The sequence below is a fragment of the Penicillium angulare genome (assembly GCF_028827245.1).
Source record: "Penicillium angulare strain IBT 27051 chromosome Unknown utg000009l_segment0_segment0, whole genome shotgun sequence".
NCBI classification, from domain to species: domain Eukaryota; kingdom Fungi; phylum Ascomycota; class Eurotiomycetes; order Eurotiales; family Aspergillaceae; genus Penicillium; species Penicillium angulare.
In genome coordinates, this window is record NW_026623168.1 from 1,127,804 (window position 1) to 1,144,401 (window position 16,598).

General features: G+C 45.4%; 6 protein-coding genes across 6 annotated transcripts; 4 read left to right on the forward strand and 2 right to left on the reverse strand.

Annotated features, from left to right (window-relative positions):
- Positions 1 to 2,049: 2,049 nt before the first annotated feature.
- Positions 2,050 to 3,773, forward strand: N7478_011975 (uncharacterized protein; the record flags this gene model as incomplete). The annotated part of the gene is made up of 3 exons (XM_056928189.1): positions 2,050 to 2,176; positions 2,227 to 2,763; positions 3,310 to 3,773. 3 exons carry the CDS (start codon positions 2,050 to 2,052, stop codon positions 3,771 to 3,773), a joined length of 1,128 nt encoding a protein of 375 aa, XP_056773916.1.
- A 1,469-nt stretch (positions 3,774 to 5,242) lies between these two features.
- N7478_011976 (uncharacterized protein) lies at positions 5,243 to 5,608 on the forward strand (the record flags this gene model as incomplete). Its single annotated transcript, XM_056928190.1, has 1 exon — positions 5,243 to 5,608. The coding sequence occupies one exon, from the start codon at positions 5,243 to 5,245 to the stop codon at positions 5,606 to 5,608; it is 366 nt and encodes a 121-aa protein (XP_056773917.1).
- A 578-nt stretch (positions 5,609 to 6,186) lies between these two features.
- N7478_011977 (uncharacterized protein) lies at positions 6,187 to 7,485 on the reverse strand (the record flags this gene model as incomplete). Its single annotated transcript, XM_056928191.1, has 3 exons — positions 6,187 to 7,050; positions 7,110 to 7,247; positions 7,300 to 7,485. 3 exons carry the CDS (start codon positions 7,483 to 7,485, stop codon positions 6,187 to 6,189), a joined length of 1,188 nt encoding a protein of 395 aa, XP_056773918.1.
- Positions 7,486 to 10,490: 3,005 nt separating this feature from the next.
- Positions 10,491 to 12,207, forward strand: N7478_011978 (putative general amidase; the record flags this gene model as incomplete). The annotated part of the gene is made up of 3 exons (XM_056928192.1): positions 10,491 to 11,903; positions 11,953 to 12,037; positions 12,092 to 12,207. 3 exons carry the CDS (start codon positions 10,491 to 10,493, stop codon positions 12,205 to 12,207), a joined length of 1,614 nt encoding a protein of 537 aa, XP_056773919.1.
- Positions 12,208 to 13,609: 1,402 nt separating this feature from the next.
- On the forward strand, positions 13,610 to 14,372 carry N7478_011979 (endo-1-3(4)-beta-glucanase; the record flags this gene model as incomplete). The annotated part of the gene is made up of 3 exons (XM_056928193.1): positions 13,610 to 13,644; positions 13,719 to 14,145; positions 14,205 to 14,372. The coding sequence occupies 3 exons, from the start codon at positions 13,610 to 13,612 to the stop codon at positions 14,370 to 14,372; spliced, it is 630 nt and encodes a 209-aa protein (XP_056773920.1).
- A 338-nt stretch (positions 14,373 to 14,710) lies between these two features.
- N7478_011980 (uncharacterized protein) lies at positions 14,711 to 15,060 on the reverse strand (the record flags this gene model as incomplete). The annotated part of the gene is made up of 3 exons (XM_056928194.1): positions 14,711 to 14,756; positions 14,851 to 14,965; positions 14,994 to 15,060. The coding sequence occupies 3 exons, from the start codon at positions 15,058 to 15,060 to the stop codon at positions 14,711 to 14,713; spliced, it is 228 nt and encodes a 75-aa protein (XP_056773921.1).
- Positions 15,061 to 16,598: the final 1,538 nt, after the last annotated feature.

Genomic DNA, 16,598 nt, shown 5'->3' on the forward strand with positions numbered 1-16,598 from the left:
GAAGAATAAACATTCACCAGCGCACGCTCACGAAGCGTCTAGCCTGTGCCTAATGCGTGTGACTACGGTGACTAGACTCAAAAGATTTCAGCTCTCCTGGGGCCTCTAGGCTGAGCACTTGAGGTGCCAAAGCCTCCTTCTTGCAACGAATGCATGTATGATCCATGCGCAGAGAGACTACTTTTCGAATATTTTGTTTGTATACATGGTAGTTTCATGAGAAATACGATTTGAAGGTAATCAATCATACTTTGATAAAATGGCTTCTAACTTCCCTGGTCAAAACATTAGTGTAGGAGCTAGTATTTCAAATACCATTAAGGCTCCACGACCATACAGTAGACAATATTCCAATTATTGATTTAATCAAAGAACCTGTGTGGGCCGTGGAAGTCGAGTTCAGCTCAAACAACCAACCCCGCGTTCACAAATCCCAGCTGACGTGAATTCTTCTTGAATAGCTTTCTAGTTCAATAGGGCTAGTCGGCTCGACTACCGTTATCACAAATTGTGGCTCTTATTAGTTCTTGTAATATCTTTAGGATGCCTACTTAGGATTAGTATCTGGATCTTTCATTGGTGGTTTAGGAATATGGCTTGGTACTCCTCAACCTGATTAAGAATAAAGTTTAGTGAACCCGTTAATATACCCGACCGCTAAATTTATTCACTCCGTCTTTTTTGAAGTATATTTTCATTTAGCACTTCTGCATTTTCAATTCAGGCAATTGATGCGTGTGGGCCACATGACCTTCATGGGACCTGCCAGGTACGACTTATTCGGTGTAAGTTTCCAGGTCTGACGTGAGTCCATTCGACATCTGAAGAACTGCCCTACTATGAATATCGGTTGATCTTATAGAGGGTGATTGTAGCCGATCCCCCGCATAACTTTATGTGTAATCTGCCCCCGATAGAGGCCCACTATTCCCAGCCATCTACGTTAAATTACTTTGAATGTGAGTTAATGAGTTATCCCATTTGAATGCTTTGTACCCTGTTTTGGGTTGGAAAGTACATATACTCTTGCCTTGCTCCAGTCAAGGCATCTTTTCCAATAAGCAAAGAAAGCAGTCGGTGCAAGGCACTTCGATGTATTGCTGCTTGGTAGTTTTAGGGTTTCCAGCAGAGCTCGAGGAGATTTGATAGCTTTCTTACTGACAGCTGCAAATGTGGCACTAACCATATGAGTAAAGAGGATCTTAATAATCCCTGATAAGTTGCACGGGTCACTGCAGAACGAGACTTCTAGCTCCTTGGCGGCGTTATTGCTGCAAAGTGAAAGGTAGGACCAATCCTGCGGAAACGAGGTCTGGATAAAATTCGTGTATTTCCTCGACGCCGCTTTCGTATTCAACATCCAGACCTCAAGTGGCGTATCACGTTGAAAGCTGAAGATCTAGTACTAATTCTGCAGGTGAACAATTTCCACATGATATTCGCTGAGTTCGTCAACATCTACTTGAATATCAGTGTGTAGACATTAGGTGGCGTTTGACAATGCGAGCTGAGAGACGGAATTGCAGTGGAAAAGACTCAAATCTGTAGTTAATGACATATAGGGACGATAGAGACGAATTGGAGACGCCGTCGCACACTTCGGCTCTTTTTGCTCTGTTTTTAATGACCGGTAAATAGAAGAGACGGTTCGTGTCAGTCGAAGTAGCCCTAGAACCATTCTAGTCATTTGGTTGGATGTCGGCCACATGGTGCATGCAGGGCTTGAAGAACAATCACAAATCGAGGTTGAGAGTATAACTTCTTATTCTTCAGTGGCCAGATTGTTATAGAACCCTACCGAGGCTGAGTGAGCTAGCCGTGACTTCAGGTATTCAATAGAGGCAGTGCTACTTTGCAGCGCCGCGACCAGTTACTACGTTGAAATCATCCGCATGTGTCTGTATCTTTATGCCCACCTGGGCACAGAGAGAACAGATATAAAAGGCCGCAGTTTCCATCAGTCTTCAATGTTCATTCCAACTTCCTCGAGCAACTCAGCTGAGCAAAACACCAAAGAAATCGAGATATCAATAACCTTCAGTTATAATTATGTCTATCCCAATCGCACCCGATGAGCGTCAATTGACAGTCGCAATTGACCAGCTCAACATGCCCCTCTTGAGCAATAATCAGTATCAGCTCCATGTCGCCAAGAGTGTGATCGCAAATGGAAAGCGTAAGTAACTCCGATCCTCAGGTTGCTGCAATGGCTCACATATTCACTAGTCATCTTCAACACGGTCTGGCGCTCCAAGACCCTTTCCCCTTTCGTGGATATCAAATGGAAGCCCGTGTACGGCTTCAACTGGACCAGCGACGTTCCCGCCAATGGCATCTCTATCACCGCCCAAGGTAACTGGATGCAATGTAACGTCGGCCAAGCTGTTGACATCGCCTCCTCGGGCTTCTTTACCACCTCCGCCAGCCAGCCTGATCCCAACAGCATGATGATCGGCGTCAATAACTACTCGGCGGAAAACCCCGAGGGCATCAGAATCGTCATTGGCGTCCAAAACGCGTCGGGCGGGTTTGATCCTATTTTTGTGGATCCAAGCAGCATCCCCCTAAATGCCACTGCGACATTCCAGCCGCAGGAGCAGATCCAGTGGTGGTATGAGGCGGGATCCAAGCAGGGAACCGTATTCACCAAGCACTCAACTAAGATCGAAACTGCTGATTACTCTGGCCCCGATCCTGCTACTCAGAGCTGGAAGAAGAAGTCGATTTTCGACTACAGGAAAGGCACTTGGACCACGACCGTCCGTAAGTAGTAGGATCTTTCTTTGACCAATTCAAGCAAGCTGAATATCAAAATTAGTGTAACATGGAGGGCTCTGTCTGATGCCGCACGGAATCCGTGCCAGTTGAAGCCTTGAAGAGAAGCTGTAACGCGGGGAGCATAAGAGATCGGCTGGAATGACACTGTTTATTGACGCGGTCCGGCGGGCCGGATTATAAATAGCCCAGGTCCTTGGCGGGGCCCCCACACTTCATCTTCTCTGAATCGCCCTACGTAGTGCCTTTCACTTCCGTAGCCAATTTCATTCATTTTCTGCACTCCACTTCGGTAGATAAGCTTCTTAACAGCTGTCGGATAGTCTATATTCAAGACGTTCTGGAATAGGTATTTATCCGGATTATATGGAGTCCTCGGTTGGCTATAATTAACAATAGTCGCCCACCCTCTATCAGTTTAGATCCTGGATCCACTACGATCACCAGCATCTAACTTTCCCTAACGATCTTGAAAAATCACATACAATTTACTCAAAGACATGACGATCGTCAAAGTTTTGGATCGGATTATAGAATTCTGGCAGAATGAAAGCGACACGGATTGGATTGTTCGCGCAAACCTCGAGCTCTACATAGCACACACAGTGCTGAATAGCGAAGGCCAGCCTCTCACCAATCTGATTTGGAAATCCCTCCACCGAAGCCCTCGTCGAACTATAGTTTGGGAGCCCATTTACGGCTTGAATTGGTGTCGTGAACTACCCCACAAAAGCGGCCTGTGGTCTAACAGCGATTTGGATCTGAGCGGCACTTGGCAGCGCTGCGAGGTTGGGCAGGCCTTTGATTTATCTACATCTGGGTTTTGGACTCCATCAACCAAAGACTCGGGTTCCAAATGCCTTCACATTAGTCGGAATGGGTATAAAGCAAGCGCCAAAGAGCCCGTTTTTATCGTGATGGGCTTGTACGACCGAAAGACATCTGGATTCGATCCGGTATTCCAACTTCTCGCCGGATTCTCAATATCCATTTACTGACGCACGCAGATTTTCGTCGATCCGGTTGAGCTCGGCCTCAATATGGGTGCTTCATATCAGCCTTCGAATATTGTCCAGTGGTGGTATCAATCCAATGGAAGTCCTTCATCTCCAGTCTTGAGCGTGCATAAGACGCCAGTGGAGAGTAGGGATATGTCACAGCTGGATTCGATAACGAATCGCTTCTATTGCTCCACCTCTTATGACTACAGCAAAGGTACATGGTTGACAAATTCATCAGCACCGCCCTCTCAAGTCTCAAAGCTTTGAAGGTGTATGCATGGTAGATTTCTGCATATGTTATGAAATGCGCGCGATTGCATGTGATTATATTGAAGCCTTGGTAGGCCTCGCCCGTGGGCTACCCATTGCCCATTTCTTGGCAGATAATATGTAAGATTTGACTGCCCATAATACGTACTATATGGTGCTATGAATCGGAAATTATGGACGCTGTAAGGTGGTTGGGAAAGGAAATATAAGAAGAAATAAATTTCAAACCCACAACTAGTAAAAAACATGCCAAAAACGAGGTGAAAAAAGAGCGGCAATGGGCATTAACCAACAAATAACAAAAAGAACCAAAAAAAAAACATACAATAACCAAAAGTATGGCCGAGCTCACCTAGCGCCCATGGATTTGTCGTGGCGACCCGCCGCCCCCTTCAGTGGGGCTTCAGGCCGCATTTAGGCCGCAGTTCAGCCACCTGTATATTCTTCACCTGAAGCCTCCCCGAAGATGTAAGGCACGCAGACAGAAGTAGCACTTGCACATTTTGGCGAAGGAAAAGGTTTCGCGAGAATCAAATTTAGACCGACAAGGGATATACTTAGCCAACCGTAATATATCCGAAAACCTCAACTTGGAAGGTTAGTCATTAGATAGATATCCTAGCTTAAGTCAGATATCAATCACTCAAATAAACGATGATGTGAGAATGGGTGATTTTACCTTCCGGTTAGATTGCCTAACCATCATAAAACTGGATCTACTGTTTTGGCATCCCAAATCTGATGTTCGTGTGCTTGCGGCAACCTTGGAACTATTCGGACTCTGTTCTCATTGGGCAAACACCTCGCATTAAATCGACTGATTTGTTATCTGAATTTCTCTGTGGAGACTATGGATCTTCGGGGACCTCAACCTTTTCTCCAAAATGGGAAATATCTGGAAATGACCGCCGCCATGTTAATATGGAGGTTGGCCCCGTGACTATAAAAAGACGAGCCCATTGCTCTCTCAGCAAGTTCAATCTGCTTGGATTTAATCCAAATTTACGGTTTTATTTCCATTCTTCCTCACTTGTCTAAGTACTCTGTCCTCTTCCGATAAAATTTCCTATGTCGCTTTCCCCGAAGAAGTTACTATATGGGAAAAAAAAATTCTAAGCCAGATGGTATTGCTGTGCCTTTTCACACTACGTTTGAGTACTTGATGAGTGTATTGCCACCGGGCTTTGAACCCGCAGATGAGCCCACTGGAACTTTCCTCGTATCGACAGTGGAAAGCTTTCTGTCCGGGGAGTTTGACTGTACGCTCGCAACGCTGGATACAAAGTTCAAATGTATCACAGGCAAGTATTGTTTTGCTGATCCTCATCAACGATGACACGCCTGAGACATGGGGTCGCGAAGTCTGGGGTGAGGCCAAGAAGACCGGTGCCACCCGACTTTGGCGTTCTGGCAACTGTCGATACGGATTCGCGGAACGCAATGGTGTACGTCTGGTCGAGGTCGAGATGGAATGTGGCGACGACCTCCCGCCCCAAATTGGCAAAGGCTCTAAGTTTGAGATCAAAGCATATCCCCATTCTCAAGGCAGGGGTCTCCAGTAGGAGCCTAAAGTGAATGTGCTGGAATTTGTCGCGCACAATGAGCGGCGAGCAACTGGCAAAGGGCATTTGACTGTCCGAGGCATACGGGCTGATCCACTCCATAGTATTCCCATTGTCTCCGTCTCTGGTTTTGAGTACTTTTCAGGGCTTATAAAGCACACAGTCGTTGCAGAACATGATCTGGGCTATGGGAATGCATATATGCCCTCTTTAATTTGAAGCCATTATGACGATCTTCGAATCTTCCGTGTTGGTGCTCGATGGAAAAAGATACAATCACAGGACATCAACGAGGATGAGAGATTCCCCTTCCAGCGCCTACGATCAATGGAAAAAGAAACTTGATTTTCCATGGTTTCTGAATGCTTCCGCATGGTGCCATTAAAAGCGACCAACAAGAATTCAGAAAACACTTTAGTATTCCGCTTTTTCGATGAAAAATTTATGATGATGATTTCAAAATGCAATCTTAGTGACACAAGGCTGAGGGTGCAGGCAAATGAAGCTGAAAGCAAAGCAAAGTCAGATCTCGATACAAATTCCCCCACCAAAAGGCCTTTACCAATCCAGAACAAGCGCTATTCAATGGTTCTTCTTCCCTTTCCCATCTGCAATAGAAGTAGCTTCACAGAGTCATCTTTATTCGGTATAAGAGGGGGTTCAATCGTGTCTTGTAAAGGTATCTGGGTGGACTGTGGGCCATTTGAACCTTCGTGAAAATGCCATACATCCCGACCCGCGTGACTCAAAATAGATGCCAAGGCTAATCCCCGATTAGAGATAGCTTTGAAGGCATCTTGACACCATTGAAACTTTTCTCGTCGTCGTAGCAGCGCATAAGGTTTATAAACATGGTTCAGGCTAGCAACTATAATATGCACACCACATGCGTTCGTTTCGGGTTGCAGACAGTACTGCAAACACCGACAAATTTCATCAGCGTAGGACTCCGCGATCAGACATTGTTCAGTATTTCGTAGTTCTCGTATCTCGGCATTCGCTCTTTGTCGACCATCACGCGGAGAAATCATAGAAGCTGAAACTTTATATACCAGAAGTTCGGCAAGTAGACATGTGGTCCAGTAGAGAATATAGAGCCGTGCAGTGTCTAGGTTGACAAAATTATATGGAAGACCAAACAAATCAATAGATGATGGTGCAGTGTGCGATAAGCTGTCGGCAGAATAGCTGGAAGGATACTGTCCCAGTATATGTCCTCGCTGAACGTACCATTGGGAGATCTTTTCCCTCTGAGCAAGGCAGGCAGCTAGTATTCTTTGAGCAGCCTTATTGTCGGAGAATGCGACGCGGTTAACTTCATTAATCAATGACGAGATGCCCACGTAGAGCTCGAAAATCTCATCCAGCGGACTGACTAGCTGGGTATGCAAGACGCGATTGTAATTTCGTGTAAAATCCGATGCTGTGGCAGCGCTGTAAATCTACTAAGACATCAGCAGCCATAACATAGTCCTATGAGATAGTATTCTTCATCGCATACAAGGGCAAGTTTCTGATGGTCGTATATGGCCTGTTCAATGGGACTTCCCGTGAGACTCTTATGAAACCGTTGAAACAGTTTACCGGTCGCTTCCGCATGTGAGATCCAAGCCCTGAGGCCATATGAGCAGTATATCGCCTAGTCATTTCAGTAATTAGTTTCCACAGATGCAGCAAACTGAGTCTCATACCTCTAGTGTTTGGAAAACAATTGTTGCGTATAAAGTTTCAACATTCACAGAATTCTGACTGAGCATTCTTGCTAACTGGGAAATCGCCTTGTTGTACAGCTCAATACCATATCGTATCATAAACTCGTCGTGTTTGATTTTACCGAGATACACGCAGGAAAGTGCTGAAATAGCATTTTCGAGCATTGCAGATTTATTAGCGAGTCCCAGAAGATTGGACAATATATGGTATGACGGCTCAACGGCTATAGCGCCCGTTAAATTGGCTGAAAAGTAGTTTCGGATAAACGAAGAAGATATCTGCACTCGCGCTTCGGGGCCACAGGGCACAACGCCAGGAAATGAAATATGTCGGTTGTGGAGAGGAGTGTTCTCTCTCTGGCTCTGGTAGACTAATTGCCAAATGCTCGGCTTGAAGGGCTTCCCTGGATAACCTGGACATGAAATGCCTCGCCGGCTGCATCGCCCGCATTCGGGTTTTTGCAAATCACACTAGTGCGATGGGTTAATTATAGGACAGCTGACGAGGCTCAGAGCCTGCACCTACTTTAATTTTGCGTTTTTTGCAGTTCGCGCAGGCCGCCGAGCTATATGGGGCACCTCCCATTCTGTCACCGGTTTGCTTGCGCTATGGAGAATTGAAAATGAATCAGAAGGTAAGAGCTGTGGATGTGGTGACGGATCGGTTGGTAATCATTTGACGTCTCAATGTGGCCTCTATCAACTTCGCTTGATTTGAAGAGGAGGTGCAATAGGTGCTAGCCAATTACTTGAAATAATTGTAGCATCTGGTCTTCCGCGTCCGTATATCAACCGACCCCTGTAGACTCACAAGCAGTACAGCCCTGTGGAGCCCATCGAGCGGCAGAAGGGGTGGTCGGCCCAACTGCCAATTCAGATTCGAGTACACGGGCCAGTCTGTGCGATTATACCACGATCGTCCGGTCTTGCCAGCTAGGCAGAACCTGGGAGGAGCGATAGAAGTACAATAAAGCGAAAATTGCACCTGGAGCCTAATGCTCTCCGATTCGTCCGGGTATTATGCACGAATATGTTCTTCATATGACCAAGTTGAAGGATAGTAGAAACTGAAAGTTTTTTAAGCAGGAGAACCCCTCCGCACGTCCCCACCTTTCGGCCCCCACGGGCCGTGCCTTGGCCACAATCAACGCCTTCCTATGTTTAATAGTGATGAACATGCTCCTCATAACACATGGATAAAAGCAACATCGGTCTGCCAGTTACCAACTAACGCTCTTAGTTTGGGACACAGAGCTGGTCGCTCTATTCAGCCCTCTTCAAGGTAGTATTGGCACGAGCAGAGTCAAGTTGCTTAGACTAGCAATGAAAAATGTTTTCCCCCCTTTATTCAATAATTGAGAATCAAATATCTTCTCTTCACCATAAAAAAGCATCAATTCAGTTCTTTACGCTCCAAAACTTCGGTGATACTTTTCTCTTTCCCATTCTTGTTGGTGGTCAGAGTTCCGCCGAGACACGAGCAAGTAAGCGAACTTGGATAATACTGGAATCATGTAATTACAAGCTGACTCATAATAAATGTCATAACTATCCGTTCTGAACTCATAAGATATATTTCTAGCAAAATAAGAATGATATAAACAAACGTCAATTAGAATACGGGATATGTTCTGGAGGCACTGGTCGGCCTATTTCTATTATGAGGATTCGGAATGAAAATGGTAGAAGTCAGGATGGGGAGGGGAGGGACACGTCAGCTCTTCGGGCACGTACTGGATATTCAGGTGCAGAACATTGGTGTTCAGGGTATTCAGGTGAAGAAGGCTGAACGGGTTGAAGAGTAGGGCGGCAAGGGGAATTTCCGAACGAATCACAAAAGATGGGTGAAAAAAAAACATACAACAGTCAGGATTCGCATGTGGTCACCCACCATACTACTAACTGACCGGCGTGTGGCTTAAGTACGGCTGAGCGGACGGGAAGCCCTGTTCTCCACACCCTGTGGTCGTATGTAATGGGAGCTTTATTAAAGCATTGGATATCTTGCTGAATTTTGCAAATCAGATAGATAGTGGAGGCATTTGAAGCAGGATACGCTTCCAAGGTTGTGTGAACCCATTTCGGAGAGGGCTAGTTCCGATTGTATTCAAACGTAGACCATTTCTTTTTGTGTGCTGAAGGTAACGCGAAAGAGATCTTTGTCATTCTTTTCGATAACGTCTGACCGAGGGAGGAGGGAAGAGAACGCCAAGTTTGAACACTGACAGAATCGTGGACAGGTTTTGCAAGTCCTCTCTGAGAGTTCGGCGATCCAGACTGTCGCGCAAAATTTATCTGTCGGTGGTGACGCATTTTTGGCATGTACCAATGCCATTGTGGCTGTGAGCGCTGGAAGTCTTTCCGCCTCATTTATGGGCAAGTTTGGCCGATGTTGTTGTGGAATCATGAAAAGGCAAAGAGAATTTCACATAGGGTATTTGCAGTCCTGCCAACAGCTGTTGAGGATTCCGTGAGAAAGACAGTTTCACTGAATCCAATATGCGCCAAGCTGTCGAGTGCGATGTTCAAGTTGCTCGATAACAAAACCCACATCTCGCTTCGCACAAGCCATATCTTGTTCCTAGTTCGAGCTCTTCATTATCAGAAAGACTCTGTCAAGGCCGGAGAGGCGTGTCGTGGAGCCTCCAAGGGGAAAGAAAAAAGGTTTGCGATGAAGACCAAGTTAAAAGGAAGACAATGTCAGAAAATGGTTGTTTGTCTTCAAGTTCCCTAGAATGTCAACTAGGAGAGTGTGAGATAGCGTTCTGGGAAATACCCCACATCTAATCATCATTCGGACTGAATTTCCCAAGACCAAACACCAAGCTTCCAACTGAGCCACATATCTCGATCTTTCGGAAACCTCATTCAAGGACGATAACGAACCCCCAATGATCCAAGCGATTCCTTTGCTTGTCGATTAATGATTCGTACATGCCGAGTTTGATATCAGGGAATTGCCGTGTTCGATATTATACTTTTGGCAGCGCGCAAAAGCACATGATTGGCTCGCGATACAATATGCCTCTCAAGATACTGCGACCCCGCAGATAGTACGACATGAGCAAAACACCTATAAAAAGAATCAGTATTCAGCTTCATGTTTTTTGGTATCTTCTAACTATCGCAAATAGATTATTTTATATTTATTGACCATTGCGACCTCAATCATGACTGATCTTCCCTGGCAAGAAAAAGTCTCGGCAAAACGCGCCGAAGCCGACTCTAAGATCCCTGCGGAATGGAGGTTGTCCAAAGATATTCTAGCGGCTGCCAAAAGCAATGGCGTTTCTGTCCTTGATATCCCCGCAAAATGTGGAGTTCTGAGTGAGAGTGAGATTGCGATCACAGAAATATCCGATGCCACTGCCCTTCGAGACAAGCTAGCCGTCGGCGCGCTTAGTGCTGTTGATGTCGCGACCGCATTTTGCAAGCGAGCTGCTATTGCGCAGCAGTTGACATCTTGTCTGACGGAAACCATGTTCCCGCAAGCCCTGGCGCAAGCGAAGGAGTTAGACGACCACTTAAAAACAACCGGAAAGCCAATAGGACCATTACACGGCGTCCCAGTCAGCCTGAAGGACACGTTCAATGTCAAGGGAGTTCATTCTTCTATTGGATTCGTCTCTTATTTGGACCGTCCACCCGCTACCGAGAACTCTGTTCTGGTTCATTTTCTTCTCAAGGCGGGCGCCGTTCTTTATGTGAAAACAAACATACCACAGACCTTGATGACTGCCGACTCCGAAAACAATGTCTTCGGACGCGTGTTGAATCCTCACAACACAAACCTCACCGCTGGGGGTAGCAGTGGTGGTGAAGGAGCATTGATCGCGCTTCGCGGGTCTTTGATAGGGATCGGTACCGATATTGCTGGATCCATCAGGATTCCAGCTCTGTGCTGTGGAACAGTAGGCTACAAGCCTAGCATCGGTCGCGTTTCCTATGTGGGTCAGACAAGTGCTTCCCGGCCAGGCATGACCGGGATTGCGCCCGTTGCTGGTCCACTCTGTCACTCGGTGCGGGATGCAGAGATGCTCCTCCGTATGCTTTTCGGCCATCCGACCGAGGATATGGACGATATGGCACTGGTACTTCCTTGGATTGAACCCACGAGGTCGGAGACTTTGATGATTGGAGTCTTGCCGGAAGACCCTGAGACACCGCTGCATCCGAACATGGAACGGAATTTGAAGATCGCAGTGCAAAAGCTTGCAGATGCTGGTCACAAGATCATTGATTTATCTGGCCAGGTACCCTTTATAGGATCCGCAGCTGATACTTCTTTCCGATTTTTCCGCATTGATCCAGATCAAACGCAGATCCAACATATCCGCAATAGTGGCGAGCCATTTATCGCGTCGTTGAAATATACTTACCAAGTCGAAGGGAATGCCATCGAACCAGGGCTTCGAGACCTATTCGATCTGAACGTTGTCAAGGCTGAGGTTACAGCTAGTATGCGTCGGATTTATTTACAGAATAATCTTGATGTGATCATTGGCCCGGGATACCAGAGTACGGCAGTCCCACACGATACTTATGGTATCCCAGTATATACTGTTCTTGCTAACCTTATTGACGTATGTCTCCTCCTTACCTGTCATGTCATGTACTAACCATCATCTCCAGAGTCCTGCCTGTATCATCCCCTTCGGGCAATCAAAGGAGACTGAAGACGCCCAATATGTTCGCAAAGTGGATTACAAGCCTCCCTGTAAGTGCCGTTCGATAAGTTTGACCAAATATTGCAAGTTCTTACTGCCTACAGACTTACCGAAAGAAGTTGAAAATGCCCCTTGCCATGTTCAGCTGATTGGCCGCCGACAGAAAGATGAAGTGCTACTACACCACGCGCAAATTGTGGAGGCAATCCTAGCAAAGTAAATTAGTAGCAGCAAAGATTCATGGCATATGTCAGTTAGTACTATGGCACATGCTCTGTGCTCCAGTTAAATATATTCATGCGCTATACCAAATATCTTTCTTATTGAAATAAATCGTCAGATATGAACTTCAAGCATAATACTCGAGCCACAGTAGTATGCCGTATATATTATTCCAAGGTTCCCTATTGATATCCTGCACGCTAAATTTACTATGATAAATCGACTCCTGGGGTCTATCATGAGAGAATCCAGGATACATGCGATATTCGCTAAGATTATTACATAGCCCTGCTTCATAAATTACTGTTTACCAGTAATGCGGTCACGTTCACATTCTCTGTCTCGGGCAGTATATCGCGTTGTATCGCGAACTTGAAGTCATAGCACCTCAACACCAATGGATAATGACCCGTTCGTGTCATTGAAAACAGAACAAAAAGCAAAAGCAAACGATTTATATTTTCAAATTTTCAAATCCGTGATGTTTTAGGTGTCTTTCCTTTTTAGCGCCCTATTACCGTCAAGTCGGGTTTTCCGAGGGAGCATGGGACACAAACTCTCTTCTGGATCTTTATCGAACGGTCAGTGGAAAACTTGAGCTTTCACTAACTTTAAAAGAGGAGGATAAAACTTCTAGAATCACGAATTTGTCTGTATTACTGCATCGCTACGATGGTGAAAGGAGATCGGTGTATAAACCCTTGACTCCATATGGGCGACAAATTACCCGCTGGCCCCCATTAGCTTCACTCGCCGACTCCACTTTGGGATTCGGCGCTGGTACCTGTTCCAATGATAGTTAATATGTACCTGTCATGAGTAAGTCAACAATGGTCGGCGCTTAGATTTGATGCAAGGTCCTGCAGTAGCCGTTTCATATTTTCTGCTATATAATGGACCCTGTTTGGTGTATATCACGGTCGCGAATTAAACAACTATTTTCTTCTCATAGCTGGGCTTGAGATTTGGTTGCTTTTATCTTTTGAAGTCGAAATCAATATTTAGAAACATGAAGCTTCATTTATCCATTTTAGTGGGCGTTGGCCTTCTTGGGAGGTTGAGCGCAGCTGCGTATAGGCTGCAAGATGACTACGGGAAAGGCGACTCATTCTTTGATAAATTTGATTTCTTCACAGTTCGTTCACTTAATTTGATTCCAATATGCTCAGGGCTTGAACTAATTCCAATTTCGACTTTAGGAGCCAGATCCAACTAGTGGATTCGTGAATTACATTGATAGATCTATGGCTCGTCGTGCAGGAATTATCAGATCACAAGGGGACACAACCTATCTCGGTGTTGACAACAGAAATATCGCCAATTCTACCGGTCGGCAAAGTGTAAGATTGACAAGTTTTCAAGAATATAATCATGGACTCGTTATACTTGACCTGGCTCACATGCCAGGAAGTGTATGTGGCACCTGGCCTGCCTTGTAAGTTCGAAGATCCACTCCATCAGAATGAAACTTTCCATTCCATGAAAAGCTAATAAAATGATTCTGTATAGCTGGATGGTTGGTACAGACCCACCTACCGCTGGCGAGATTGATATTATCGAGGGTGTGAACGAAGGCCCCAACAATGAAGTTACTTTACATACAAATGAAGACGGCTGTTCAATTCGGCGCTCTGGATTCAGTGGCAAAATCGCCACTGAGAACTGCTACATATATTCCACTGGATCTGCTGGTAGCGGAGGATGCGGCATTGTTGACAACGAGGCCAATTCATATGGTGATGCTTTCAACGCCGCTGGCGGCGGTGTCTTTGCAACCGAGTGGACAAGTGACTTTATCAAAGTCTGGAGGTTCAGCAGCTCTAATATTCCAAATGATATTCGAGCAGGGAATCCTGACCCGTCGCGCTGGGGTCCTCCCGTGGCAAGCTTTTCTGGGAGCTGTGATATTGACTCTCGGTTCCAGAATTTACACATTGTAAGTTGTTTTTCTTCTCATCATATCATCCAGGTGGGACCCTAATATTTCAGTACTAGGTTTTCGATGTGGCTTTTTGCGGTAGCTGGGCGGGCTCTGTCTGGTCCCAAAGCAACAAATGTGCACCATTAGCGAGAACATGCGTGGATTATGTTCGAGGTACACCTGCAGCCTTCTCTGAGAGCTACTGGGGCATTAATACTTTGAAGGTGTATCAACGCGACTGACCGGAAAGCAAGGAGACGTGCGGTAGCGCTATTCCAAAAGTCACCCTTTGGCTTCTTTTCTCCCTTATTCTTTCTGTTCCAATTAATATTTGTGGCTTCCCCTAGGCTACGAAATGTTTTATTAGTTATTTATTCTCATAATTCACATCATTCAACAATTCGATATATATTGTAGGGCTATGCTAATTGCTGCCTTGCATGTCCACAGGTCCAACTAAACTCAACCCAGAGCGAGAGGAAAATACTTTCATTCTAGTATCACACGTAGGCATGAAGCATAGTAGAAGGCAAAAGGTGGGTGGGATAACATCAGATCTGAAAACATTGCATTTAATATCTCACGAATCCCCTCTTCTCCAAATTTCCGCACCTGCTTGCAGTCGTCTGTATGGGATATTAGAAAAACATTGAACAAGGCTTTTGAACCGACAGTTCTTACCTTCGACAAAAGTCAAGATCCATACCAAGCTCAATTTACGGGTTTGGAGCGCAGTACGGGCCAACAGGACCATTCCCACCGACAATTCCCGTCGCGCAGTTGTAGCCGTCAGGGCAAGTAGTTCCTCCTACACGTATGTTAACAAGACGCTGTACTATTTTGAAAAGTGATTATTCACATACCACACGCTATACCTGCAGCGGCAAAGGTAGCCAAAGCAGCAATTATTATGGTGTGGAAAATCTGCATTATGGTGTATAATCTATAACCAACGGTGGAATTGAAGAGAATATCAGTTGTTGAGATGTGTCGTAGGAGCACTCCTGCGACAGTTCCTAGCTTTTTATAATCATTTTATCAGTCGGCTTGCACATCTTTACTAACCTCTGCCGGTGTCGGGGTCGTGAAGGGTCTGAATGGATCGAATTTGGCCCCATGATTCGATAGACTTTAATCAGATCTCCACTAAGCAAACTTATTTTCCGAATCTGATAAGATCCATTGAATCTTAGCCTGTCCCGTTCACTAAAATTTGCGCATTCTTTCCGCGCCCTCGCGTTGGAATTCCCCCTTTCAACATACATTCCTTGAAGGAATCGCAAGAATTCGTCCACTTTCGGACGGATAACCCATGACTAACAATACATTCCGCAGGGCAGAAGTGCCTGTCAATGCATTGCAGTGAATTTGTTGCTGTTTCCCCATGGCTAGGCTCCAAGGAACGGTTCAGTTATAAATTAAGGGCGTATCTCCGGTAGAGAACCTCTTGGTTCTGAAAAATGGAACGTGAACTTGGTGAATAAAATGTTTCCAGTGTGGGGACTGCCAGGCACTGTCTGTTTTCTTTCTTTTTCACAGCCCCTTGGAACTTGAATATGACTCAGATGGATATTAGAGCGTGGACGATGAGCGACATTGGTAGGAAATTTGAAAAAGATAGCCTACTACTACCCAACGCATGTGTCAAAGTAACATTGAAATTACTTGTCTTCAATTTTCAGACATTTCATCGTTTAACTTCAAGATTATGAGCTTCAAATGTTCCGTTCCACGGATTTTCGAGTTTACAACGACCGCATTTTGAAGATTTAAATATATGGTATACAAGTTCAAGTTCCCCCTGGACGGGATATTTTCAACAGCTGCTAGGTGTAACTGAATACCGATAATTCTAGTAGCTAAAATTTTATTCGACAATTCTACTGTGATTTCATCTCGTCACCTGGGCAGTTGCTATTGTAATCTTCCGCTAACTTCGCCACAAGGCTCAATGTCCCTGAGGCCTTGACAAATGACGTAAATCCGGATGCGGAGTAGGTGAACTGAACCAATGAGCATTCAGGAAGGTGTGCGCTGATCGGATCGACGATCTGTTCGGATATCAAGAACCGAACGGGAATAGGAACACGACAACCTCGACCAACCGAGATGGATGAGTTGGGTGACTAAGATATACCGGGAATAGCCCGATAGTCTAGATGAAAATGAGATAAGCTCTCAAAAATGCAATGAAGAAAGCTATTCTATTCTGTTTGCCACAAGCCGAACATTGCTATCCGCTCGTAGCTTTACAGATTGGATCTGGGTAGTGCCTGTTTATCACACAGGGGCAAAAGAGCTCTAAACAACAAAGTTCAAATTTATGACTTGTCTTGGTCCAGGCCCCTTTTTGATATATTCGCGTATCCCGTAGAGGTTAGTACAAAGAGGAGACCTGATGATTATATCTATATTGAGTATGCTCCCGCCCCACAAGGCCAGAAATGGAACTTTTCACTTGGGCGCCA